The 27181-nt window shown below is 45.6% G+C and overlaps 2 protein-coding genes across 6 annotated transcripts in view; one reads left to right on the top strand and one right to left on the bottom strand.

Annotated features, from left to right (window-relative positions):
* The window catches only part of FTO (FTO alpha-ketoglutarate dependent dioxygenase), a 1792536-nt gene extending 1770814 nt beyond the window's left edge, over positions 1 to 21722 (bottom strand). The window contains exon 1 of one of the 2 annotated variants that reach the window (XM_078668469.1): positions 21551 to 21722. In XM_078668469.1, the coding sequence (XP_078524595.1) occupies positions 21551 to 21616 (66 nt within the window). In that variant the 5' untranslated portion in view covers positions 21617 to 21722. The remainder of the gene's footprint in view (positions 1 to 21550) is intronic. The other variant, XM_078668468.1, reaches the window with a different exon arrangement.
* Positions 21723 to 22162: 440 nt separating this feature from the next.
* Positions 22163 to 27181, top strand: part of RPGRIP1L (RPGRIP1 like) — an 827898-nt gene continuing 822879 nt past the window's right edge. For 3 of the 4 annotated variants that reach the window (XM_078668308.1, XM_078668309.1, XM_078668306.1), the window contains exon 1: positions 22163 to 22234. The gene's annotated coding sequence lies outside the window, so the exon portion shown is untranslated. Of the gene's footprint in view, positions 22235 to 22260; positions 22310 to 27181 lie in introns of those variants that run through there. The other variant, XM_078668307.1, reaches the window with a different exon arrangement.

Here is a 27181-nt window from a genome sequence, read left to right as displayed (position 1 = left end):
GCGGGATGAGAAAAATTCAACGGAAACGCCGACGAATCGCCTGGCAGAATGACGGACGTCTCTCTCTTCCAATGGCTAGCCTCCATTTATGGAGCTAGCCAATGGAAGACAGAGGCGGGACACAAGCAACATATTATTCTCAAAAGATTTCGCCTGCGCGAAACGCTGCTGCGCAGCTTTTGACAGGCGAAACCTAAAAAGGCCAAGCTCTATGGAGGGAGCAGTAGGCAGGGGTAGTAAGGTGGAGGGAGAAACAGTACCTCAATCACGTCAGGAGCAGCAGACGGGCACAGATTCACTTGAATCAATCTGTCTTTGGTCCCTGCTCCACAGCAATGATTGGTAGTGATATTGGGATAGCACTGGCTATTTAAGGAGGCTTTAAAGAAGAGTGAAATGAAGCCAACAAATAGTAAATAAACAATGAGCAGGCTCCAAGCCCTCTTTTGTATATAACTGTCTCGCAAACGAGGCGCATGCGCATGCACTCGCAGGCTCGACCCTTTAAAATGGCAGAGGGGGGGCGTGGCCAAGATGGCGGAGTTTGAGGACGTGTTCCCTGCGAGCTCCTCCGACCCCGGCCGGCCCGGTTCCTATAATCAACGTGTTCTCCCCCCCCGCGCTTCTAGTGGGGGCTGGAGACGCTGAACACCGCGGTGCAGTTGGCGGATCGAAGAAACGGCTAAATCGCCTGCCGGAGGGGCTTGGACAGTTTTTGCTTGCCCCGGAGGCGCGACTGGGCCTGGCGCAGGCCGGAACGGGGAGGAGTCCCGTTGGCCCAGGAGAGGAAGCGAGGACGGGACTGCGGCCTTCCCCGACCGGATTGCCGGGAAATTGCCTGGACCCCCTGCCGGAGCCGATTGCGCAGGACCCGCGAGCGGCGCGGCTGACGGAGGTGCGGAAGAACCGGCCCAGCGTGGAAGCTGCTCCTGGACGGGCCGCGGCCCGTATTTGCACCAGCCTCGTGCACGGGCCTGGCCCCGGGGTAACGCTGTCGGGAGATCCTGTGGGGCCGGGGGAACAGAGGCGGAGCGTCGGCCCCACCTGAAAGACGTTGAGTGTGCCTGGCGGAACGCCCCCCCGGACGCGGCTGTGAGGGAGAAACCTGTCCCCCAGAGGCCTGGAGTGGAGCTGTGACTGGCCCGGCAGACGCCTAATCTAGGCCGGTGCTGCGGCCTATGCTTCCGGTGGGACGGAAGTCGGAGCTCCGAGCCGAGTGGACCCCGCAGCGGACCCAGAATCAGCGGAGGTGAGCCTCAGAGGTGGCAGTGACCGCCCCCCACGACCTGGGGGTGGGGGATCGAGGTGGACTGAAGGCAACGCCAAGGTTTGGGAGGCAGCCCGGGCTCCAGGCAAGATCCGGGGCATCGGCGCCCCAGGGGGGGGACTGAGACCTGGTGAGGGGGTGGTGCGATTGCTGAGGCTTGGGTGGCCATCGGGCTTGCCCCCCACCCCAAGCCCCCCACGATTGGCGATATTCTTGCGGCCTTCTCCGCGGTTGGGATCTGCCGTGGATTTGAGACCTCGGTGAGGTCGGTGTGCCCTCGGACTGACCTCGCAGGTGAGGAGGAGTTGCGGGGACCTGTAGGAAGCGCTGAGAGCCCGGACGCGCGCCGGGCCCCAGGACAGAGCGCACCAGGGTTCGCCACGGGAGCCGCAGAAACACTTTAGCTCCCCACGGATCCCGCCTTGTGAATAGGCCAGAGGGGAGGAGTGAGACTCATCGGAGCGGCGGAGGCCCCGGTTGCGGGGTTAAGGATATCAAGAGCCCGGTGGACTGTGCCACGACCGACCGGGGGCGAGGAGTTACCCCCCGTGACAGACCCGCAGTCGCGGATATCGGCGTGCCGGAGGCCGGGAGCCCGCGGCGGTGAAGGTGGGCGACCTCCGCAGTGCGACAGGGTGCGTCGCGGCTGCTGTGAGGGGCAACACTATGGCAGGCCAGCGTGGGAAGAAAGGAGATCGAACCCTCCCGGAGATGCTGGGCAGGGGACAACAGAAGGGAGAGAAGGGGTCCACCTCCCCGGGCACGTCCAGAGCCGCGCAGGGAGCTGGGGAAGGAGAGGTCCCCATCACCAGGTCTTTCTTAGAGACCCTCTTCAATTCCCTGCGTGAGGACTTCCACACACTGAAGCAGGAGGTGGCGGGGGAGGTTCGAGAGGTGCGACGCGAAGTAGACAGTCTTGGTGAACGGGTGGCTACCATGGAAACTGCTAGACACTCTAGGGATGAAGAAATTGCTCACCTGCAGCAGGAGGTCCTGCGCCTACAGGACCAACAACTGGACCTTCAGGCACACAATGAGGACCTCGAGAACAGATCCCGGCGAAACAACATACGGGTTCGGGGAGTGCCATCCAAGGAAGAGGGTGCGGATGTGGCAGGTTTTCTCCAGGTGTTGTTCAGAGAGATTCTGGGGGAAGACGCGGACTTTCCGATTCGGATCGACAGGCACGGAATCCTCCAGCCCCGCCACCGGACATTCTTGCTTTCTTACCTGACTACGCACTTAAAGAACGTATCCTCCGGGAAGCGAGGAAGCGCGAACCTTTGCAACTAAGGGATTATCCAGTGGCCCTATTCCAGGACCTCTTGGCGATTACGCTCAGGAAACGGCGAGCGTTCAAGGTAGCCACGGATTTTTTACGGGAAAAGGAAACACTGTATTCATGGGGGCACCCATTCCGCATCATTTTTCGTTGGAACGGAACGCTGCACCAGCTTCGCTCTCTCAGAGACACGTGTGCAGTACTGGGCATTGATGTGGCAGAGGAGAGGGAGCAGTCGCCCCGAAGGCGGAGAGTGACCAGGGATGGTTGGCAGCAGGCCCCGCGGCGGCGGGGCTCGAGGCAGGGCTCCAGACCAGATTCGCTTACAGTGAGAGCGGGAATGGAGGAGGCTGTACGCTCAGTGGCACGCACAGCCTGATATGCGGCCTAAGTTGATTCCGGGAGGAGATCACCTTTCTTGTATTGTTTCGATTGCTGCACCAGGGGCTGGGGGGGCGGCGGTGAAGACGTGGTAGGCTGGACGTCCACTACAGTGACTCACCACAGACTTGTTCCACTTGGAACCGGACTGGGACTATGAGGTTTGCGGGGTTGTTGCAGGGGGGGTGGGGGGAGTTGGGGGCGCTACTGCAGCATTGAGATGGCTGTTTTTTCATCTTTTGCTTTTTGGCTGTTGGGGGGTGGGTGGAGTGGAGGGGTTGAACAAGACAAGGTTTGTGGTCCTAGTTGTAGAGGGCAGGTTGGGGGGTACCAAGGGAAGGAGGGATTGGGGGGGGCTCAGGAGGGGGGGGGGCGGAGATGTGGGGTTGGTTTGGGGGTAGGGGGGGTTGGTCCAGTGCTCTTTCCGTGTCTTGCCGTCTTAGCTGGGCTCACACACAATACATGCTTCTGTACCACCCCGTTTCGACGGGGATCTATTGCTTGTATGCGCACCTGCTCCTGTACCCTGGGGCTCGCCTGTGCTGCTTTCTATTGCTCCGCCCCCCGCGGACGGGAGCCCATTGCTTGCGCCCACATTTGTCCCGATGCCTTTGACGACCCTTAAGGTTGTAACCCTTAATGTTAAGGGGTTGAACAATCCGGTTAAGAGGAGAGCGGTTCTGTCCCTATTAGAAAACACACAGGCAGATATCTGCCTACTGCAGGAGACCCACTTGCTGGCCCGCGATTGCCATAGGCTGCGCTCCCATAAATTCCCGACACAAGACGGGACCATCTCCTGGTTACGGGTCCGGTCTGTGCGATGGCCACGGCTTCCGAGATGGGGGTCCTCTCCTTGTCGGATCATGCTCCGGTCACGGGCACCTTTAGCTTTCCGCCAATGCCCTCAAAGCACAGAGTTTGGCGCCTCAGGGACACCTTACTCCACAAACGGACGGTAGTGAAGCACATTACGGATACCATCCGTGAATATTTGGATCACAACGATAACACCGACACCGCCTTAGCGACACAGTGGGCAGCCCTGAAGGCGGTCCTCAGGGGGGAATTTATAGTCATCTCCTCAGCGGAGAACAGGGAACGGCAGCTCAAACGGGACGAACTCACACAACGGGTCCGTGAACTTGAGCAGGTGCATCACCGAACGGGGGCTCCCAGAGTCTGGCGGCAACTCAAGGCAGCGAGGAAACTCTTGTCGGCCCTGGATATGGACCGGGTGGAGTATGCGGCACTGCGTCTACGACATGCGTATTATACAGGGGGGGACAGATGTGGCCGGCTTCTGGCGAACAAGCTCAGAGTGGCGCACCAACAACATCAGGTGAAAGAGATCAGGATCACCGACGACGTGGCGGTCACGGAGGATGCCCAGATTGCCGAGGCCTTCCGTCAGTTCTACGCGGGTTTGTATGCGGGTGACCCCCCCCCATCGGAGCCCGAGGCGGAGGAGTACCTGGACTCGGTCGCCCTCCCCTCCCTGGCTCCGGCGGAATACCTGGAAAGGGACATTCGCATTGAGGAAGTTGTCACCGCTATTTCTAAATTGAAGCATGGCAAGTCCCCGGGACCAGATGGCTATACATCGCTTTTTTATAAGACGTTCTGTACGACACTGGCGCCTATCCTTACCCGTCTTTTCAACTCGTTCTCTGAACCGGGCGCCATCCCGCCTGACCTCTTGCGGGCCACCGTGACTGTCATCTCCAAACCAGGGAAAGACCGGACCCTCTGCGGCTCATATAGACCGATTTCACTCCTCAATGTTGATCTCAAGCTGTATACTGGGATCCTTGCGGCCCGGTTGGCACTCCACTTGCCGGGTTTGGTGGACGCGGATCAGGCGGGACTCGTCCCCGGGAGGCAGACGGTGGACAATACTAAGAGGGTGACACATCTTCTAGAGAAGGCCTCCCGGATTTTCGGAGAGAGAATGATGCTGGCAGTGGACGCGGAGAAGGCGTTCGACCGGGTACACTGGCCTTACCTAGAACGGGTCCTAGCGAAAGTAGGTGTTGGGGAGAAATTTCGCTCCCTGGTATTTAACTGCTATAGGTTTCCTTCTGCAACGGTGCGGGTGAATGGCTACAGTTCACAGAGTTTTACGATAGAGAGGGGCACCAGGCAGGGATGTCCGCTGTCCCCGTTGCTCGTCGCCCTGTATATGGAGCCATTTGCCCAAAGGATACGCCAGAACCCGAGTGCGACAGGGGTGAAAATGGGGGGGGGGGGGTAAGTCCACACTGTCAGTCTATACGCGGACAACGTCATTCTGACCCTGGATGACCCGAAGAGGGCGCTCCCGGCATGCATTGCAGAGCTGGGCGCCTTTGCAGCGGTCGCGGGATTTAAAATGAACTTTGGGAAATCGGTGGCCTTGGATGTGTCGTTGTCTGTGGCCACAAGAACCGAGTTGCAGAGCCTTTACCCCATGCAGTGGTCGTCGGAGCTTGTGCCCTATTTAGGCATTTTACTGGCTCCCACCCTGCCGGCTATGGTGACTGCCAACTACACTGTTTTGGGCAAGAAAATTAGAGAGGAACTGGGACGTTGGAATAAAGGCACGTTGTCCTGGCTCGGCAGGATAGCTGCGGTTAAGATGACGGTCCTGCCACATATCCTTTATTTGTACCGGGCTCTGCCACTTCAGCCCCCCTCGGGGTGGCTTCAGCAAACGCAAGCGGATCTTGCGCGTTTCATCTGGCAAGGCCGCAGACCTAGATTGAAGAGGGCGCTTTCCATATTGGGCCCTGACCGGGGGGATTGGGGATACCAGACCTACGCAAATACTTCCAGGCAGCACAATTGCGATACCTGGTGGAGTGGAGCAGATGGGAGTCGGATAAGCACTGGCTCTTTCAGGACCAGGCGGTGGTGGGCCGCCCGCTGCAGGAAGTGCCCTTCTTGCGCAGGGCTCACCGTCCCCCCAATTTGTACGCGTCTTTCGTCACGCGGGTCCCGTTGAAGGTGTGGGACGCCACGAGTGTCGCCCACGGACTTACCACGTTTCCCTCGCCGCTTACACCTTAGGTTGAGAACCCAGACTTCACCCCAGGAATGGAACCGGGGGCTTTCGCACACTGGAGGGCTGCAGGGTGCAGGACTCTATTTCATATGTATGACTCGGAAGGCGTTATTCCCTTTCCGAATTTCAGACAGGAATACAAGTTGCCTGAGACGGAAAGGCTGAGATACCTTCAAGCACGCCACGGGAGTCGGCAGACAGGAGCCTTCTCCCCTACGAGAGATGGCTTTTGTGCCGTACCTCCGACGCGAAGCTGATCTCCGACCTCTACAAGTTTTTGCAACCCCCTTCCTCTCACTTCTACAACCCGGGCAGGGAGCGGTGGGAACGGGAGCTGGGGAGGACACTGAGCCACAAGGAGTGGGACCAGATCTCATACCGAGCGCGACACTCTGCATACCACACGGGGCTCACCGAAACATTTACTAAAGTGACCACCTACTGGTATTACACTCCCGAAAGACTGCGCAAGATGAACCGTAATATTGATGGTAACTGTTGGAGGGCATGTGGACAGGTGGGCACACTTACGCATGTCCTGTGGGATTGTCCGCTGCTGCAGGCCTACTGGAAAGAGGTGTTAGATGAGATTGATACACACTTTGATATAGAGCTGCCACGCTTCCCCGCGTATGTACTGCTAGGCCTCCCTAATCGGCTGATGTATCCCCTGAAATCCAGTAGAGGCCGACAAATTGCTATTGCGCTGGGCTCTGCGGTCCAGAACATCCTCATACATTGGCGCACCACCACAATCCCCTCCCTCACGGGTTGGTTGCATAGACTGTGGCATGTGTTGGGAATGGAGAAGCTATCGCTCATGGTGGCTGGGGATGTGGAGCAGTTCAATGACCTCTGGCAACCGTTGCACTCTATGCTGGTCACTGAATTTAGGGAACTTACTTGCCCGAGGTATCTTCGCCTCTTGAGATTGACATCACCTGTTGCATCGGCTCCCTGAAGGGTATTTGAAAGGAACTGGCCGGCGGGGGAGATGAAGGGGCGGGGTGGGACGGATTGGAGCGCTGGACGGGGTTGGGGGGAGGGGGGAGGAGGGGGACTTGGGGGAGTTGGGTAGAAGGGGGGGTTGTTCCCTTTTTTGTACTACTGTCGTTTTCCTGGCATCAAGATAAGCTAGCCTCTGGCATTTCAAGAGGGCAGACTCAGCACCTCGATGCGCTTGCACCTGCTGGGCTGTAGTACTTGTTTCTGGCAGTAGTATTTCACGTTTTTGTATTGTGACAATAATATGCAATAAAATGCTTTAAACCTAAAATGGCAGAGGGTTCAAGCCCACCTGCAACTATTTCTGACACTAATAACCCAACATCTACTGCACCAAACAAACATTTACACGTTCTCCATAAAATTCTACAGGTATGCCAAGCCTGGGGTAAATATGTTCAGTAGTTTTGGCTTTATGTGCGAGCAAAATGTACTATAAAAGCTAAAAAAGGAACACATATTTTTGACCGCCTTTTAAATTCTTCCCCCTTACTTAAACTTCACAGAATTTGGCATTCCAGAACATATTTAACTATGGTATGCGAGGGCTACATTTGGTGCTGATCCATTTATTGGGTCAATGTTATATCCAAATCAAAAAAAGCCTTTACAATCTAAAGTGAGCTGAACCATAACTACAAAGTGATGACTGCCCTGTGTATTAATACATACATATACACAAGACAAAAAATCAAGTACAAGATCAAATTAAAAATTAAAACACCAGACAGACATGTGGTCATCCGGGCCTGCAGGAGAGCTCTTACGGCAACAGTTCCTTCTTGTGTAGTGTAAACATACATATATTAAGGAAAAAACTATCTAAGAGGAATGAAGAAAGCAAACATATTGGCATCGACAAATCCTAAACTCAAAACAGCCTTAACGTTCTGATTGATATGGTTTTTAAAACAGGAGAGAATAGAGATTATTTATTGCGGCTCACAAGCTACATTAAAACATACTATTAGAAAAACAAAGCATGAGTGTTTTCTGTTGAAATAAATAGTAGCGCTTGATTTTAAACCTAAAATTGAAAGGTATAAAAGAACTCTTAACAGATGCTTTAATCAAGCGTTACTGCCCTCTACCAAGGCCATCAACAAATTGGAACAAAGTCTGCTGAGTGTGTTAAACATTTTAATAGACCATCACACAACTAGAGGTCAGAAGAGAAGCCATACATGGAAGAAAACGAGCAATTAAAGGCGATTAACACAAAATATTATGTGAGCAATGAGAATATTAGTGCACTTCCTCGGACTCTGCGGGGTAGTTAATAAACCAAAAGCAATCTAGTGTATCTACACAACGAAATCCTGTTTATAAGTACATCGCAGACAGGCAAAAACCAATGGTGCTTCCCGTTGCATTAACTGCATTCTCTGGAAGAGGCTAGGACAGCACGACCGGGTAATCAGGACAAGAAAAAGAGAATTAAAGAAAATTGTAGGGTGAGAAGGAAGAGTTTTGCGGTGAGTGAAGGAGCTGGTAAAACATATATGAGACGAGAAAAGTCAAAGAACATAGAGAGAAAGTTTAGGGGACCAGGAGGAAGGAGAGGATACTGAAGAGCAGAAGGCTGGAAGCACCAGAGAGAAAGAAAGGAGTACCGGTGTGTATACAAGAAGGATGTTAACCCACCTTGTCACAACCCAGCTGTCTTCGGGAGAGGGTCCCCTACTGCCATGCTACTAAGTCCTAACCATCGATGCAGGGAGGTGTTATACACACCAAGTATTAATATAGCATGATAAAGGGCACTTTAACAAGTGAGAAGAAAAGGAGTAGGATTGTCAAGGAGGAATCATTATAGTGAGTCGAAGAATGCATACCGTCCTTATCCTGACTTGTAATACCTTTTACTATTCCACAATCTAATCCAACACAGTAAGACTTCTTTATGCCCTTGCTGAGCACTCACTGAAATTTCACAGTAGACTATCAACAGTTTGTTAATTCCTATCATATTTTTTGCTAAATCAATTCCAACATCGCATGCAGGATAGTAATGAGGTGGACACTGGTGCAATCTTTGTCACTCTACTGGACGACCAGACCACTACCCATTTCTCAGGCAACAACCCATATTTTTAATATTGTGAAAAGTATGTGCTCTCCTTTGTTCGCACAAACAGAACTATTGGGCTCACTTACTTTGTGTGAATACGTATTGGCTTTTTATAAATAAAATAAAAAATAAGTCAAAAGTTTCATCTGTCAGGGTATGACGAAAGTCGAAACTAAGTTCAGCTGTCGAGTCTAGTCTCTGCCTTAATGGACTTTGAACTATTGCAGTATTATGAAGTCCAAAGATTGATGCTGAAAATAAATCTGCCTCGCCACGGATCCTTGCCCAGCCTCTTCCTTCCACTTGGTGGCTCACTGTTGCACATCAGTAATAGCAGACGTGTAATCAGTCAATTATTTATGCCATCTGCCCACAAGCAGGAAAGAAGCTCAAATAGTTTGCATCTTGGAAAAAATACAACAGTTGACCTCAAGTAAATACTGAATTATATAGGCCTATTTCTCAGCTGGTTATATCAGTGAAAATACTGGAGACAGAAATAGATAAACAATTGAAAGTGCATATTGAAACAAAGAAATTGTTGGATAAAACACAAGATGACACTGGTCAATCAATCAATCAGTTTTCTTCTAAAGTGTGACTACTCAATCGTGTCTCAAGGTACTGAGTGTGTGTGTGTTTGTAAGGGAGGGGGTGGAGGGGGGGGGGGGGAGTGAGTAGACGAGCCAGGTCTTGAGGTCCTTCCTTAATTTGCGACAGCGATGGTGATTGCCTTAGGTGCAGAGGCAGGGAGCTCCAGGTCTTCGTTGCAAGGTATGAAAAGGATCTTCCTCCAATCATGGTCTTTCAGATCCGTTGGAATGGTGGTTAGGGCCAGTTGGGCAGAGCGGAGATTTCTGGTGGGAGTGTGAAGGAGAAGCAGTGGTTTAGGTATGCTGGTCCAGCATTGTGGAGGGCTTTGTAAGCGTGTATGAGGAGCTTGAAGGTAATTCTTTTGTTGATAGGTAGCCAGTGAAGGTCTCTCAGGTGGCTGGTGATGTGCCTGCGACATGGGAAGTTCAGGATGAGTCTGGCGAAGTCGTTCTGGGTGTTCCGCAGTTTCTAGGTGGTGCCGGCATACAGTGTATTGCCATAGTCGAGTCTACTGATGATGCTCGCCTGGGTGACTGTTTTCCTGGACTCGGTGGGGATCCACTTTAAGATCTAGTAAAGCAGTTGGAGCGAGTGGAACCAGTAGGTCAAGACTGCGTTGATTCGACGGTTCATTGAGAGTGAGGAGTCAAGGATGATGTTGAGGTTTCGTGTGTGGTCCAGGGGGAGGGTTCCGAGCGTTGCGAACCACCAGGAGTCATCACAGACAGAGGGGTTGGAGCCCAAGATAAGGACTTCAGTTTTGTCTGAGTTGAGCTTGAGGCTGCTGTCCTTCCTCCAGTTGGCGAATGCCTTCATCCCGTTGTAGAAGCTCCACTATTAACTGTGTTGGATGATATAAGACTTCTTCTTGATAAAGCTCAAAGTGCAGCACTGGTATTATTTGATCTCAGAGCTGTCTCTGACACAGTCTCTCACCCAACTTTGATCCGGAGAGTAAGAACTTTAGAAGAACACTGAAAAGCATTAGAATGGCCTACATCATTTTTAAGCAATCACACACAGTCAAGATATCCTCTTTCTCCTCAAAAGAAAAAAAGAAGAAGGTTTTGCCATGTTATTAAGCCACATTTTATTTCATTTGTATATCTCATTGCTGGCAAAACTGGCACAGAGATTTGGGTTGTCTCTGCTGTTTTATGTAGATGACACCCAAATTTGAGAGTCAGTGGTGGAGAAGACAAGGCATGCAATTAACCTTCATGACTGTATGCAGGCAGTAATGCAGTGGGTGTGTACTAATGCATTAAAGTTGGATGGGGAGAAAACTGAACTGTTGTGCTTTGACCCTCATATCCACTAAACATTCACCTAGCTAGTGGCCGGTAGCTTTGGGAGGCTAGTCGGCCCCAGCCACAAAATACTTGGGATTTACCATACACAGTGCTCAATATGAACTAACAAGTAAACTTGATTTAAGCCTCTTGTTTTCTGCATTTGAGATTACTGCATAAAGTGCAACCGATGCTTTCTAGTCACACTCATACATCTACAGTTTAGGCCTTGATTTTGTCACGCCAGGACTATTGTAATGTCTTCTACTTAAAACTTTCAGAAAAAAGCAAACAATGACAAGACTACAAAAAGTGCAAAACGGGCAGCAAGATTATTAAAGGGAAGAATGAGATATGACTTGGTCACCCAGCACAGAAGAAGTTACTCTGGCTACCTGCAAGTCAGAGAGTGTTTTTTAAACTGTATGTTTGGCCCACAGGGCCTTTTATAAAAGTGGTCCAGTTAGAATTTCAGAGAAATTAAGAGGTTACATAATGAGAAGATCCTTAAGATCTGGTGAAATAGTACTCCTCAAAATCCTGCAAATTAACTCCAAGCGAAGGGCCTCATGATTCTTCTCCTTCCTAGCTCCAAAACTGTGGAATAGCCTCCTCAATCACTTAGAGCTGAAACCAATCAATGGAGGTTTCCTAGGTATACGAAGACCTAACTGTTTCAGCCAACAAAAATAGTTTCCAATTATCACACACCACAACATCCCTATGAGTAGCAGTCATTCTTTATACATATAGTTCATCAACATCCCTGTCCCTAGCACACACCCTGGCTGGACATATTGTGTTTAATAAGAACCGCAATGTGTCTACAGTAGGGTAGCAAACTCTCCATTACCATTTTGCAAACTCTCCATTACCATTTTGCAAGGCTATAAATGCTGGGAGAAACTTTACATGTGCAGAGTCTTTAGAAAATACTTACAAGGGAGGAAGAGAGATGAGGTTACAGATCACATGTTTGGGGGGTGCATTCCTACCTCCAACCTTTATATTAGGATCCTAGTCTATTAAAAAAATATAGTTCCAATATGAATTTGAGTTTAGCAAGGGATTATTGCATCTGTATTCCAATCCCTTTGCCTTATTCTAGAGCAAACCTTGACTGCTCCCCCTCACGCCCCTTGTGCAATCAAGTGCGTAAATGGAATGATGTAGTTAACTAATTAGAATCAAATAGTATCTAAGGGCCTGGGACACTGATTGTTAACAACAACCTGGATCAGGATCTAGAAAAAAAGTCCTTACGTTTGTTTAGACATTGGCCCGATTTCTGCAAGTAGTGGGAGTAATAAACAAGCATTTGCAAATCAATAGGTCTCGCATTTACAAGTTTTGTAAATGCGACACCTATTGCATTGTAAATGCTGGTTTGTAAAAACGCCCATGTGGCGCTTTAACTTTAATGTCGGCCTCGCCCCTTTCAAGTTCACAAACAAATGCTTTCTTTTGTAGAAGCACCCCGTGCCACACTTTCCCTTTAATGGCGGCCACGCCCCTATCCTTAGACTCGGATTGTTTAAGGAAAGGAGCGTGGCCGCCATTAAAGTATAAAACAAGCAAATATATATATAATATCTTGCTACCCCCCACAGAGGGAAAGACTACTGCTCAGCTGTCAGAGCTACCGACTCGGGGGCTGGAGACCAGTGTTGGAGCCTCGATATTGGCTCAACATCAATTCACTTAATCTATCTACTAGTGTATTTTTTTTTTAAACAGCGTGGTGGGGTAGGGGAAGAGAAATTAAAAGTAAAAAAATAAACAGACCTCGGAGAGGTGGTTGGGGCAGTGAGGGCGTGAAGGGATGGAGCTGTAGCCAAAGAGTGAGAGAGCAAGTGTTGTTGCAGGAAAGCATGTCGTGCCCGCAGTAGTAGAGACTCATTAAAGAAAATAGTGCTTACAGAACACATAAGACATACCATGTAACAACAGAAGTAAAAGGGCCAGTCCTAATGGGAGGTTACAAAAGACAAGGCGGCTAAGAAGGAAACTAACAAGCCTATTAACAAATCAGAAGCCAGTGTTTACAAAGGACAATGACACAAGCCAATGAAAAATATGGGAGGAGTGTGGGTGGGGCTTCAAGTCCATACTCAAATACAGCATGCCTTGCAGATCAGTGCATGTGCTGCCCAGGCTGGACCTAAAAACAAGTTGCATTTAAATAGTGAGTGATATTATTTTAGTTGTTTTTTTAATCAACACTTGTTTGCATTAACAACAAGGATAGCTATGCGCTGCTGTGGTCAGACAATCCCTACACTAGATGAGATCCAGTGGATACGTTTGAAACATGGAACTAGGGGACCTGACATGATATGTACCCAGAGCTTCACCACTTTACCAAAATAAGCCGCTAATACACACAGTTTTAATAAAAATGACACACCATTAAGTACACACAGTGGCGTCAATAGTGCTGGGCTTCACCATCAGACCCATGTAATCCCAGTTCTGAACTAACAGGCAAGTTGGAAACTATAGTACCTGGAGTTATGTTTTTTTTTCCACTGCCTTAACATGACCAAATTGTGTGGTCTTGGCCAATCACTTTTTAAACTCATTACTCTGCTCATGATTTTTGCCAATATTGGGAGCTCTCTCTATCAAGTAAAACGCTACAGGTAAGATGATAGAAAACTGGAATGGAAATCAACATATATTGCATATTACCCCTGGGGATACAGTACCTTGCCTTACGGTCTAAGCACCAAAATAGACCAGCATTCCAATGTTATGGGCTTCGAGTAAACAGTACTGTGTTGAAGTCTTAGTTTTCCTACACTACTCAAGAGTTTGACTTAGGCAAAACGTGTCCTGTTACTTGGCCCTCTTAATTTCCGTTATGGAACAACTTTGAAAGAGTTTCAGTGAAGGAGGTGTGGAGATTGCATAAGCTGAAGCCATTTTGTTTGTGGCATCCATTTTAGTCAGCTATGTGCTCGCCATGTGCTTCTCCCGTCTTCACTGTTGCCTGCGCTGGTATTTCGCTTGAGTCATCAACTATAATTAACTCCTTCAGTACTGAGCCAAAGCCTTGCACATGCTCAGAAAGGCCTGTAGCTGCCAGAATGCACCTGTCTTAGTTTGTAACTGTCAGGCTGTTTTAACTGATGCCAACAGAAATGTCTCCCCTCCCACTTTGCTGACTGAGACATATATGTATGCCCATGTTAGTCAATAACTATTCTTGTAAGTGCCAGTACCTCCCCTTGGTCCCATGCTGACAATGCAATAAATTCATATAAAATAACCCCTGTTTTCTGTACTCCTTGCACTGCCTCATACAGTGCCCAAGGGTGTTGTATCGATGTAGCCCCACTCATGAGTGATTAATAAACATTGTTTTTATATTCCAGCCTCTGTGCCAATCTCTATCTTGCTGGTTTAAGGACCAGTGGACTGATAAGGGTGAACCCCTGCAGTAGTGAGCCCCTAAAAAGGCGTATTTATTCCACAGAAATGAGCACCAAACACAGGGCATCAAATGTGATTTTTACTTACATATTATTACTGCAATTATATTTGCATGGCTAATCGAGCACTCTGGTAGATAACTATCACCGGCTCCATCACTTTATCTGAATTAATGACACACTAAAACAGTATTTAGTCGCGAGTTCTGCCTTTGAAATAAATGCTTAAAATAAAAACCAACCTTTCAGCACATCTCAGAGCGGTGAGAGCTGGATTCCAAGCATTCCTTAAGTCGTAAAGTTGTATTTTCCTTTCTGATTCCAGTGAAAATTAATAAAAGCCCATCAATGTGCATAAAAGGGATCCCAGGCAAGTCTTGGCTTCCGCAGCGAAATAGAAATTAGCTCACCCTTGTTCTTACAGTACCTTAATTGCACTAAATGTTTTGCAACTAATACAGCATTGCAGGCGTTCGTACTCTTCAAATTACGACGACAAAGATGTACATGCTTCTAAACTGCATTGTCCTTCACACCTTCTGAGTTGCAGGTAACTTTCAAACAAAACTAGCTATTGCAATGCAAATAAGTCTCACATTTGTGAGAGTTAGAGCTATTGGCGTTGTAAATAACAATGTCTTATCTATGAGTTTTGGTTTTGAGCGTAGTGGATGTATGAACTAAGACACTGCTGCAGCACTGGCTAGAGGACTTAAAATGAGGAATTACCACTGGGACCAGAGACACAGCTGCAGCCCTGCCTAGAGAATTTAGAATGGAGGAGTCACTAACGGGACCAGAGAAGCAGCTAACAGCACTGCCTAGAGGACTAAGAATGAGAAACTACCACTGGGAACAGAGATACAGCTGCAGCACTGCCTAGAAGACTTAAAATATGAGAATTTCAGAAGGGACCAGAGTAGCTGTTAGCAGCACTGTCTGGAAGACTTAGAACGAAGAATTACCAATGGGATCAGAGTAGCAGCTAGCCGACTGACTAGAGGATTTAGAATAAGGAATTAGCATCAGTTCCAGAAAACAGCTATCAGCACTGCCTAAAGGACTTAGAGTGAGGAATAAACGACTGGACCAGAGAATTAGCTAGCAGCACAGCCTATAGGACTAAAAATGTTGAATTACCAATGGGAACAGAGACACGGCTGCAGCACTGCCTAGAGGACTTAGAATGATGAATTACCACAGTGGTCAGAGACACAGCTGCAGCACTGCCTAGAGGACTTAGAATGGGGAATTACTGATGGCACCAGAGTGACAGCTAGCAGTACTGGATAGAGGACTTAGAATGAGGAATCACCAAGGGACCAGAGAAGCCACTAGCAGAACTGCCTAGAAGACTAAGAAGGAGAAATTACAACTGGGACTAGAGAAGCTGTAGCACTGCCTACAGGACCTAGAATGAGGAATTACCACTGGGACCAGAGAGGCAGCTGCAGCACTGTCTAGAGAACTAAGAATGAGGATTACCACTTGGAACAAAGTAACGGCCCTAAAAGGCTAACTGAAGACTCAGTCACGACTGAGGCCTCACCAAGAGTTAACAATATTATGGAATTTATGCTGAAGCTAATATTCTAGGTCATTTGCAAGAGGGGTGCCCAACCAGCACCACTGTCAAGGCATTGAATACATATTAACACAATAATTAAGAGTGCAAAAACCGTCTACACACTCCAGGTTTACACTGTACCTCCCCCACATCAGAGTATGACTTCCTCTACCATAAGCAAATAAAAACAGGGAGAGTGTTTGCAACAAGGCCAACTGAGTTAGAACTTACAAGAAAATGTGGCAATTCCTAGGACGGTGTAATCATTAGTTTACCATTTTATATTTTGGTTAATTTACAACGGTTTGTGATACTCCCACATAAAGATACAGATAAATGAGAATAGATTATATTTTGGTAACAACTCGCCTGCTACAGTATTTGGTAGATTATAAAATAGTATGGAATGCTTTTAGTGATCACAACCAAATAACTGAAAAGTTTACCTGGAATGATCCTGAAGCAAATACGCCCAATATCCATAAAGACCTATATATTACTAAAACTCAAGGGAGGCGTATTAGTTGGGGGAAAGTACTCTCAGAGGAATTTTTAAGGAATCTGGTCCAGAAGAGCAGTACTGATTTTGAGGTCTGTCTGAATGAAGCCGCATATGACTTGGCCATTTTTGACTCTTTTTCCACCATCTGCAAAGATAATCACCAAGCCCTGGCTAGAGATAATGTTAAGGCTATTAGCGCAGGACCTAAATGGTTCGTCAAGAACTGCTCAAAGGCCCATACAGATTTGATGATAGCATTAAAGTCTAAACCAAGGCAGAGATGCGCAGTTAAGGTGGCCAGGCAGGCATATGCTCTAGCTCGTAAGGTAAGATTGGATGCCCTGAAGAGAGAAGCGTGGGATAAGCTTAAAGAGGCCTGTGACACAAGGAATAGTACAAACTTCTGGAGGCTAATAAATCAGCCTTTATTTAATGAGGGCACAGCAGTAGACTCAAGTGTCACGATACCTGCGCAGAAATGGGAAGAGCAATATGCTGGAGATTGCGAACACACTTCAACCACCTACCCTATTATAAAGGGTAAGTGTGCGGACCCAGCATGCTTCCGTCCGATCTCTCTGATAGATGCAGAAGTAAAGGTATTGGGTATGGTTTTATTGAGGCATTTATTAGATTGGGCAAATTATACTAATATACTATCTGATATACAGTATGGATTCAGGCTGGGACGTGGCATGATTGAACAGAATTTAAATCTATATTTGATAGTTAGCAAGTATACAGTGGCAAAAAAGGAGAGTATACACTTAGCCTTCATGGACCTCAGCACAGCATTTGACATGGTGGTAAGATCCAAGCTATGGACTGTGCTGAGGGACATGGGGATGGATGAAGCTATAGTTGCACTTTTGCACAACCTGCATATGGGGCTCGAAGCAAGGGTAAGATATAGCCCATCAGGAGAATGCACTAAGCACTTTAAACTGGGGAGAGGGGTGCTTCAAGGTTGTATTTTAGCTCATTTTCTTTTCATTTTATACATAAATCAATTAGATCCGTTTTTATGGGATAGCTGTTAAGACGTCCCAAGGATAGGACGCAGAATGGTACCCGCCTTGCTGTACGCGGATGATACCGCCCTTATTTCCTGGACAGCTATTGGCTTGCAGTCTTTATTGAACCATTTCTATGAATTTATGGAAAATGTGGGTCTAAAAATTAATTTTACCAAATCATATACCATGACTTTAGGACCTCGAGGCACCAAGACTAGAAAATGTGTGATAAAGGATAACAATCTAGGTTAGGTGGATAGGTATAGCTATTTAGGCATATTGCTCGATGATAGATTGTCCTGGGAGCCCTTATTAAAATCACACACTCAAACCTTTAATAGGGCGGCTCATAGCATTGATGCTTTCTCAAGGCGATTAGGTCACATTTACATAAAGTCCATATTACACATTTACAACGCTAAGTGTGTCCCGGCTGTAACCTACAGGGCAGAAATGTGGGGTTATAAATCTCCTATATTAATACAAACAGCAGAAAATAAATACCTACGGAAACTGTTATGCATCCCACAGAATGTCCCGTCAGAAATAGTTCATGAAGAGATAGGGGCAGGTCACATATCTGACTACATATGCTGACACCCGATACTTCTATGGTGTTCAATATGGACAAAAAAAAGAATTGGGTTTTAATAGACTAATAGTAAGAGATTGCATGAACTTGAATTTTAGTTATCGTATACCATGGCTGAGTTATATAAAAACAACCCTGTCTAAATTGGGCTTATTGCATGTTTTTAACTCACCAGAGAAAAAAACTAGTTATTGCAGAAGTTAAGAAAGTATTTTTAGAGTATACTCAAGAATCTAGACTGCAAGACTCACAGCGTAAACACTGTTGCATACATCATACAATGGTTGAAAGAAGTGAAAGAATGGAACTTTATCGAAGACTGTATATGCCGGTGAACCATAGAAGACTTTTAATATACTTTAGACTGAATATATTCCCGCAGCTTGTGGTAGGATGGCATAGGCAACAAGATCTTCCTGTATGCTCTTGTGATGAGTCTTCTGCACTAGACACTTTAAACATTGTATTAATTTGCCCTAAATTGGCCAATTTGCACCAAAAGTATATACGCCTTTTATTTGCACATTTGAATTTTAAACAGGTGAGACCTGCCCTTTTAAATTTTTAGACAATTCTACTGTCTGTTGCTATCTGGCGACATTTTTAATAGCAGTGTATTATCCATATGCAAGACATTGAATTGGAGTGTATTTACTTAATGACAATTTTGGCTGCTTTACCTACTTTTTGTTTGAATGTTTTATTGTACTTTTTTGATTGTTAAATACAATCGAATAAAGTAATTATTGATTGATTAATGGGAAACTTATCTTGAGTTGGTTGTTTACTCTAATGTCAACTATTTTGAACATCCAAGTCGCTTTGATGCCTTCAATTATGGGTGTAGGGTTGTAGAAATATTGTTTAAACCTAATTCATTTGGTTAGGAACTTAAAGTTCCTATAAGCCAGAACCTTTCTTTGTGGCATGCCTGAACTAAGTGTGTGTTCTCAGACTGCATTGAAGGTGGGAAACACTGATGATGTCACAACAATAACTCAAAAGTGGCATTTACTGGAAACCTTAACAGAGAGGACGGGGACAAAAAAAGGACAATGCAATGGAGTTTGGCAGGAACACATGATGTATGTTAACCTAGTTGATGTTTACATTGGCCTCACTGACTGAGTAATTTACGGTCATGTCCACTGTAATTAGGCCATTTATAGATTTACCCTGTTTGTCACATAATCTCCCATCTGATTGATATCTAGGAAATGTCACAATAAATGTTGTGTCTTGGTTAAAAAAAAAAAAAAAGGATCAAAAGTGATTTTTGAAAACTTCCACAAAAGTAGTACCTCGCACTGGCACATACTTGAAATGTTAACTATTCATCAACGTTGAGGTGCTGATTGCGGTATTCAGGAGTTAAAACTGGTACTAATGAAGAGAAACATTTGCCCAGGTAGTTAATGTATTAACAAGACAAAATAGCAAAATAGCAGTGCCACAGGATATGTCAGATTATGCTGCATAATTTTTCTTTTTTTAACACACAATTTATTCAACCCTGGCGCATAAATTGGTTTCCCAATATTGCGGCTACGCTCCAGTGGCCCTTTTAAGGTGATATCACAAGGCACCTACATATGCACGAAATTCATTTAACATGTTTTCACACTGGATTATTCTATAAATGCTATGTAACTAAACTGAATATTTACTCCAGTCCATCACTGTTAAGTAGCGGAAGAATATACATGTTTTATGAAATGCCTAACAATCTCCACTGTTTCGCCTGCAAACACTGCTTTCGAGCAGCCGAATGAGCTCCTCGCTTCTGTTAAAGCTAGTTCAAGATGAATGCCACATTCATTTAGTGCACACAAATCAAGTCGAATTGTTTAATACCTAATGCAATTTACCTCAATTTAATATACAAAATATTAGCAGGACAAGTAATTAGCCTACAGAATAAGTTCAGGTGCACCAACATTATTTCGACATCTCCAATCCAGTGTCAATGCAGATGAGCACATTTCATTCATTTTATCTCTGGACTGGAGGCGCGTCTTGACTGCCAGGAATGTCTTTTAGTTAAATGACTGCAAAGACAATCACGTGAGGGCAGACAGTGCAGTTTGAATAAGCAGCTCAGTAGAACTCTATCCTTGGGCTAGAAGCAGAGGAATAGAAACAGAGTAACACTCAACTCCGCAGAGAAGCGACCAACAGAAGAACCCCTGAATGGCGGGAGCTCTCATTCACCATGGCATAGGGCTGGCTGGAGGTGCGTGGGAGCAGTGTATGGGATTAGGAGAGCAATCATTTATCTGTATTCTAAATAAAAATCTAGTTTGAGATTAACCCCTACCGCGCTACCGCGTTTTCCCGCTGTGCGCTGAAAAAAAATAAATGGCTTGTTTGTGACAAAGCCAGCTCGTCATCCGCGCAGCGCAGGTAACGCTGATGACAAGCTGGCTTTGTCATCAGCACCGAAGGGGTTAAATTAAAGAGCAAATGATCTACGACCAGAAACTCAGGAAATGCAAACTGCTAATGCTTGCTGTTTGAATCCCGTGTCGGAATCGTCCACGGCCCAGCCCACTAAGCCTACGTCTGGGTGGCAAAGAGTTAGACAAAGCTGCAATTAATTAACAAATGAATGTGCATACGATCTATGAGTGGAAACTCAGGAAGCTGTAAAATGTATTAGGAAGGAAAAGGCATGAACGTTCATTAACATAAGCCCGAGGCAGACCAAAATAAAATAGTGCCAGGAAGGAATGTAATTTTTTTTTTTAATGCAAGATAAAATGTAGCAGGGGCAGCCCGCAGGGAGGATCTAAAAACAACAAAAGGTGGGAGTAATTAGACGTGCTGACCAAACAGAAGCATGCTTTTCTAAAAGGCACGAACAGGAACAAATGAAATAACAGAGGAGGGGCTTTAAGCCATGGTGTACATTATTATTACAGCATGCCTCGCAAAGCAGTGCATGCACGGCCCAGGCTCGACCTAAAAAACTGGTCTCTACGTCTCAGGATCACAGTGTGCAGGGTCGGAAGAGCAGCATCTTAAGACTTCCCAGTCAGTTTCCGACTGTCTTCCATGGCCTTAAAGGCTAGAGCGGACGGCTTTGAAACTGGGGAACCAGGTTCGAGTCTGACAGAGAGACTAAAACATCTGTGATAATGAGCAAATCACTTAATCTCCCCGTGCCTAGCAATGAATGTGTTCGTCTATAAACTGTAATGCAACAGGTGCTCGGGTACCTCCGGGTCGAGTTCGCGCTACATATAACTAAAATAAGCAATCGTGACACCTTTAAGTGCGAGGGATGAAAAGGCGGGATGTTTGGCGCCGTGTACCAACTGGGTGATGAAGACAACCCAAACAGGGACATTACTACATACAATAAGACAACTGGCAATCCTAATAGCAATGTTATTAGAATTCCTACCTTGTTTGATCTCCAAGCACCTGGGACAAAAAACAGCAAGGGAAGTTATGCAGCTCACAAGGAGGGAAATAAAGCACCACATAAAAAGGTGCACTTACCTTGACTTGTTTCTCTTTATCTTGTTCCCCATTTCTCTTCATATTACTGTCTCCGCTCACCGACATGTGACTATCAGGACACGCGAGGAACGCCGGCTCATGGAGTCTGGAAAGAGCCGCCGAACACTCAAACCAGCTCGTAGTAAACTACAACTCCCATGAAAAATTGCGTTGAAACTACACGTATACGTCACGTACAACGTCACGTTATAGTTGAAGCTGCAATATTATGCAGCGACCATAGAGATAGACAAAGGACTACACACTGAAGGAGCATTAGATATGGACTGGGATCGTATGGACTTGAAGCAGCCATCTCTTTTTGCCAGAAGTGGTGAATGACATTGATCACAAAAAGTAAATATGAAAGCTTATAAACAATTTTAGTGCTACAAGATGAATCGCTATGAAAATGTTGTAAACAATTAAAAAAAATGAAACATAAAAACCGCTTTAATTTTCTTCAAATGCATTATCATATGGTTGCAAGAAGTATGCCTTTTTAGTTGCTATTCTTGTTTTATCTCGTTTTATATATTTTACAAAGTGGCACTGTAGGTAAGCTTGTCCTAAGGGCTCAGAATGTCTCTGCACCTACGGCTGCGGAAGTGACGTTAGTGGTTAGCAACCGTCGCTTGGATAGACGAGAAACGCCGAGCGTGGTTAGGGTCAGGGGTACAGTGGGTGAGTGTTGGGCTTTCTTGCGGAAAAACATTGCTAATGTGGGAGTCAAATAATAAGCTCACTTCGTTTTAAGTGGTACGTAGGGTGTGTGATATTTCACTTCCCTCGGATGCATTGATGTCTTTTGCAGTTGACCAGATAGACCTAATTCCCTCTTTCTTTGTACTACTACCACTATTCTGATCCTAATTAGATGTGCGTGAGCCGTGGCAGTTCAGCGCCCCTTGCTTGTTATCTCGGAGCTGTGATATGATGTTGTCCCAATCTATTGAGTGAGACTGGGGACACAATTTAAGGCATAATTCTCTGAGTTGACGTGTATGGATAAGGAAAACGTTATGTTTAACGAGAGGCACTGCCATTCCTAATCCATTACAGTTCAGGATAAACTCGACGGTATCGGTTAGGACATTATAAGTAGGCTGGTCCTAACGTCTTGAATGGATACTCAACCACCAGAGTTGTCAAACTGTACGTCATTCGTTGGTATGTCCTGCATATGGTTCAGGGCGTCTGTGATTCCTTACTCGTCATTGCTGCCAAGCTTGTCGTTCTGCATCTTGGAGGTGCATTGGTTGAATATGTAGGCCTTGGTTTTTTCAGAAAACGTTTGATTGGCGTTACTTTGTAATTCAGAGGAGTTTTAATGTAACCTCGTGAATTTAGTGTTTGATATGTTTTACCTGTGTATTTTCTCCAGTTGGGTGATTGAGCAGGCTAGTGTATAAGGAGTTCAGTCAGTTTTTTTCGCATGTTTGGAGATTCCACCCATCATATGCTATTTAACAAGTACATCAACGTTAAAACAGTCCTTTACCTATGCGCAATAGAGCAGATAAATGAAAACAGCATGAATCACGTTCTTGATTTAATAAATAGGACCCTACTACACAGAGCTCCAAAAAACGATGGCCTCTTATTTACAAAAGATAAAGTGCTCTTTGAGCCACCATCGTTATTAACCAGTATTAAATGTACAAGAAGAATGATATATACATATTAACAGCAAGCTTTCAAGTTGCTTTATCAGTAGCATACATTGCCAAAATCATATTTTTCTTTGTCAATAGGTTTTTTAGTGTCAGAAGTGAACTTAAGTACTCGATGAACTATGTTAGGGTCAGAGTCCTTTAAACCTATTATGTTAAAAGGATTTCTAGATGGCACGGTTGCCCCCAAAAGGAGGCATCCCGGTGCAAGTCGCAGGTAGGATGGCATCAGTAGCAGGAAAACTGGCTAAACTTAGGAGGAGAACAACCAGGTCTTTACTTATTCTGAAAGCTTTAGTAGTTTTAGGACTTTGATACAAGATCAAATCTTGTCACCCTTAAAAATGTTCCCCAGATGGTACCTATGTAGGAGCTGGATACAAGGGCATATAACTGCTGTTTGAAGCACATTACATAATCCACGTGGCACAGCCTGCTTATATTTATTAGCACTCTGTGTTTGAGCGCTCAATATATTTAGCTGTTGTAAAAGAATCCTAAAAAAGAGATGCATGTATTGTATTATATTGTAAAGGAATTTATATAGAGCTTACTACTCCAGGCAGGATATTGAAGCGCTTTATGTGGGCTGCATGCTTCTCCGGAACCCAAGGTTAGTGATTAAGCCAGTGTTATTGGTTGTTGGTTATTGGAATTCGTCTTGTGTGCTCAAGGAAACCATTCCAAGTATTTGCGCAAATTTCTTTTAGGTAGAGTAAACTAAAAGGAGTTAGGTGTGATCATTAGTGGGCCAAAGGGTGAGGCGTGTCGGGGAGGGGGCGTGGGGGGTGGTATGTTAGTTTATGCAGATGGTTGGCGGGTTAATAGAAGAGATTTAGGGATTGTTAGCTGTAGGGGCATGTCTTTCCAGTAAGAAGAGGTTATGATGTTTGAAACAAGTTGTGGGCTGTTTGTAAAAATACATTAATAAAGATTAAGGCAAACATGCATGTGACTTGAGAAGATCATTCTCAGAGAGGAGGTTTGGAAAAGAATGATGGGAAGGAGAGACATTTGAAAGAAACAGGAAAAGTGACAATCAAGTTTTGAGTAACAGTCAGTTTTATGCTGTATTTTAGAAATGCTTCTGATGTTTTTTGAGATAATATGCAATTTTTGAATTCACGACTGTAAAAAAAGCAACATTATTTGCATGTGGAGATACTGCTATATTAGCTAATCTTGACAGGCATACGGGCTCTTCTGTGCACTTAAACATCCTGCATCACATCATCCTTCGAAACATGACTTAATGCTGCCTTTATTCATACTTTTTAGAAGTGTAATGCTTCAGAAAATTGTTTTCAACCTTGCACTGTTCTGTCTCAAGGCAAACAGTCTCTGTTCACTGCAAGGTTGCTGTTAGACCACTGTTTTAACAAGGAGCACTGATCAGCTCAGGGGTTGGAAGTGTAAAGCAATGGCTGGCTGCATATATAGGGAAAATTCAAGAGCTTTTAGGCTGCACTCAAAGGACGCTGTAAGCTCAAGCTCAAGATCACAGGAATGTAATTTAGAAAATAAATGGGTAATTAATGCAAACATCAAAAACGGAGGTTCTGCAAATGCAGAAGTGAAGGTTCTCTGATGTTCATCCTCCAGTTTAGTTCACAATATTAATCACAGGACCATGTGGGATCTATTTTGGATGCCTCAAGTTTAGCATTTCACATGATGGAGGGTGAGTGAAGCTGAACTTGAAAGTGTATTTCCTGCATTCCTGTGACTGGAGGGTGGCTATCCAGACACTGGGGTGAGAGCGTTGGTTATGGCGCTCCTTTTGAAATTTGATTAACAAGGGGCTGCTGATTACATTTCCTGAAGCACTGCCCTTTGGTTGATGGTTGAGGTGAGGGGCAAGACTGTGTTTTCTGTTATGCAAGGTGAACAGGACCCTTTAAGAGAGGCCAGCCTTTTGGCTTTCTTGATCACACTTTCATTTGGGTAGATTGCAAATCAGGCCAGAAAGCTCACACCTCTTTGTGTATCTATTGTGGATGCTCCAGGCTGGAGACTACCCTGCTGTGTGTGGCATCACTACATAAAGGCTGTGTCTATGAAGCAGCCTGAAATATTGTAATCCAGAAACAGCAAAGTCATAAGACTAGGCCCTTCTTTGCAGTCTCATGATTGAGAAAGCTCAAAATGACTAAAAGCAAGAACATTAACATTGACAAAGTTTGAAAATGAGCACTGTTCTGTTTTAAAACTTCGAATTTTCTTGCTGCCTGTCCATTTAATGCATGCTAGTGGGATGGACTAGCTGTTTAAGCGCTATAGTATAGTATGTGGTGATCTAGAGGCAAGGGCAGTTAAGGATGCAATGAGTCAAGTGTAGTATCTGCACAGGGTTGAACCAATCTTGGGTTTAGTCTGGGAATCTATGTCATTTGGAATATTTAATTCCCAGATTCTTTTGGACTGTTAATTTCAATTTCAATTTGTCTTGGTAATCAGATCCACAGTCAGCTATTTTTAGCTGTTCCTGAAACAAGCACATTAATTCAGATTTAGAAATTTCAAATTCCCTCCAAGTAATAGCTGGCAAAGTCGTATAAGAATAGTGTCGGAATTTATCAATGTATAAGATAGGAGTTCTAAATACTTGCTTAGAGACTACAAGGATCTCCAATTCCAGTTGGATCATTAAGTAGTTTCTTCAGTCAGTTACAGTCAAGCTCAAGTGCGTCCATTTATGTAATAGAGCATGTATTTAATACAAAGGAACAATACAGCAACACTGAAATAATTTTCAATTCAAATACTTTCCAGAGGCATACCGACTATGTGCCACTGTATCATATACTGAATCAGAAATCCCTACACAAACATGTGTAGCTCTTTGTTAAAGATCATTACTGTGTGGCCTCCAGTTCAACCATTCATTCAAAATGACTCCCAAATACTTGTCATCATCATCACATATCTTTATTCGGTATTAGAAAACACCATAAAAGTACAGTTTAAAATTGCATTCAAATGCACATTTACATTGTTTCCATTGCATGCCAATAAACTCTTATCCCTCCCCCACTTTTTGTTAATTAATTTTCTCGTGCCCCCTTTTCAAAAGAGCCCTCTTGTCTCTCTTCGTTTAACTGACATTCTTAAAAAGCCCGTAATAGAGAGTAGGGTCAAGGGGTCCTGTGCCATTTGTAGGAATAAAAGGGCCACCTTAGCGTGTTTGAATTTTCTTTTTTTTCAGTAGGCTGACTAAAAAGCGGCGCCTGGGCAATGCATACAAGGGGCATAGTAATACAAAATGAAGGGTATCCTGCGGAGATCGGTGATTGCAGCTGCAGGGACCCTATGGCTCCGCTACAGTTGTAAAACCTGCCGGATCGGCTAATAAATAATGTAAAAGGTTGAGCCTAAAACGTGTAATTAAAAACCTGTCCTGAGCGTTGTGTATAAGGGCGAGGTACGGTTCCATTCCATCGCTGGACCTCACTAAGCTGTAATCTTTGATTGACTGTTTCCGCCATTCCCTCTCTTCTCTTGTGTGGGCATTGTGCGTAAGAAACTTCCGCTTCACACTGCCCTTATCTCAGCCTGCGATTCCAGTTGGGCTCGCAAAGAGATCTTCACAGCCAATTTTTGCAAAGGCCCCCTTTGAGTACTTCAGCCATGGGATGTTCATTCCCCTGTCTGTCACAAGACAGTCCATGATTATTGATCTAGACAATGAAGCCTCTGTGTTGTCCCAGATCTTTAACCATGCTATCAGAGGTCTGCCTGGAGCCTATCCTCAATTAACCAAGCCTCCCCCAGTTCTGCATGAGCAATAAGAGAGGGGACGCGCTGTGGGATTTTGAGAATCCTTCTCATGAACTTATTCTCCTCTACTTGTAATTTTCTTCCGTCAACAAAACCCCAGAGTTCCGCCCAATATGCAGCTTTGGAGTAACAAATTGAGTTATAAAGTCTCATCATTTCGGCCGGGGACCCACGTCCTAAT

Source organism: Lissotriton helveticus, chromosome 12 (genome assembly GCF_964261635.1).
Source record: "Lissotriton helveticus chromosome 12, aLisHel1.1, whole genome shotgun sequence".
Lineage (NCBI taxonomy): Eukaryota > Metazoa > Chordata > Amphibia > Caudata > Salamandridae > Lissotriton > Lissotriton helveticus.
Note: the sequence above shows the minus strand (reverse complement) of the source record. Positions and strands in the feature narration are given on the sequence as shown.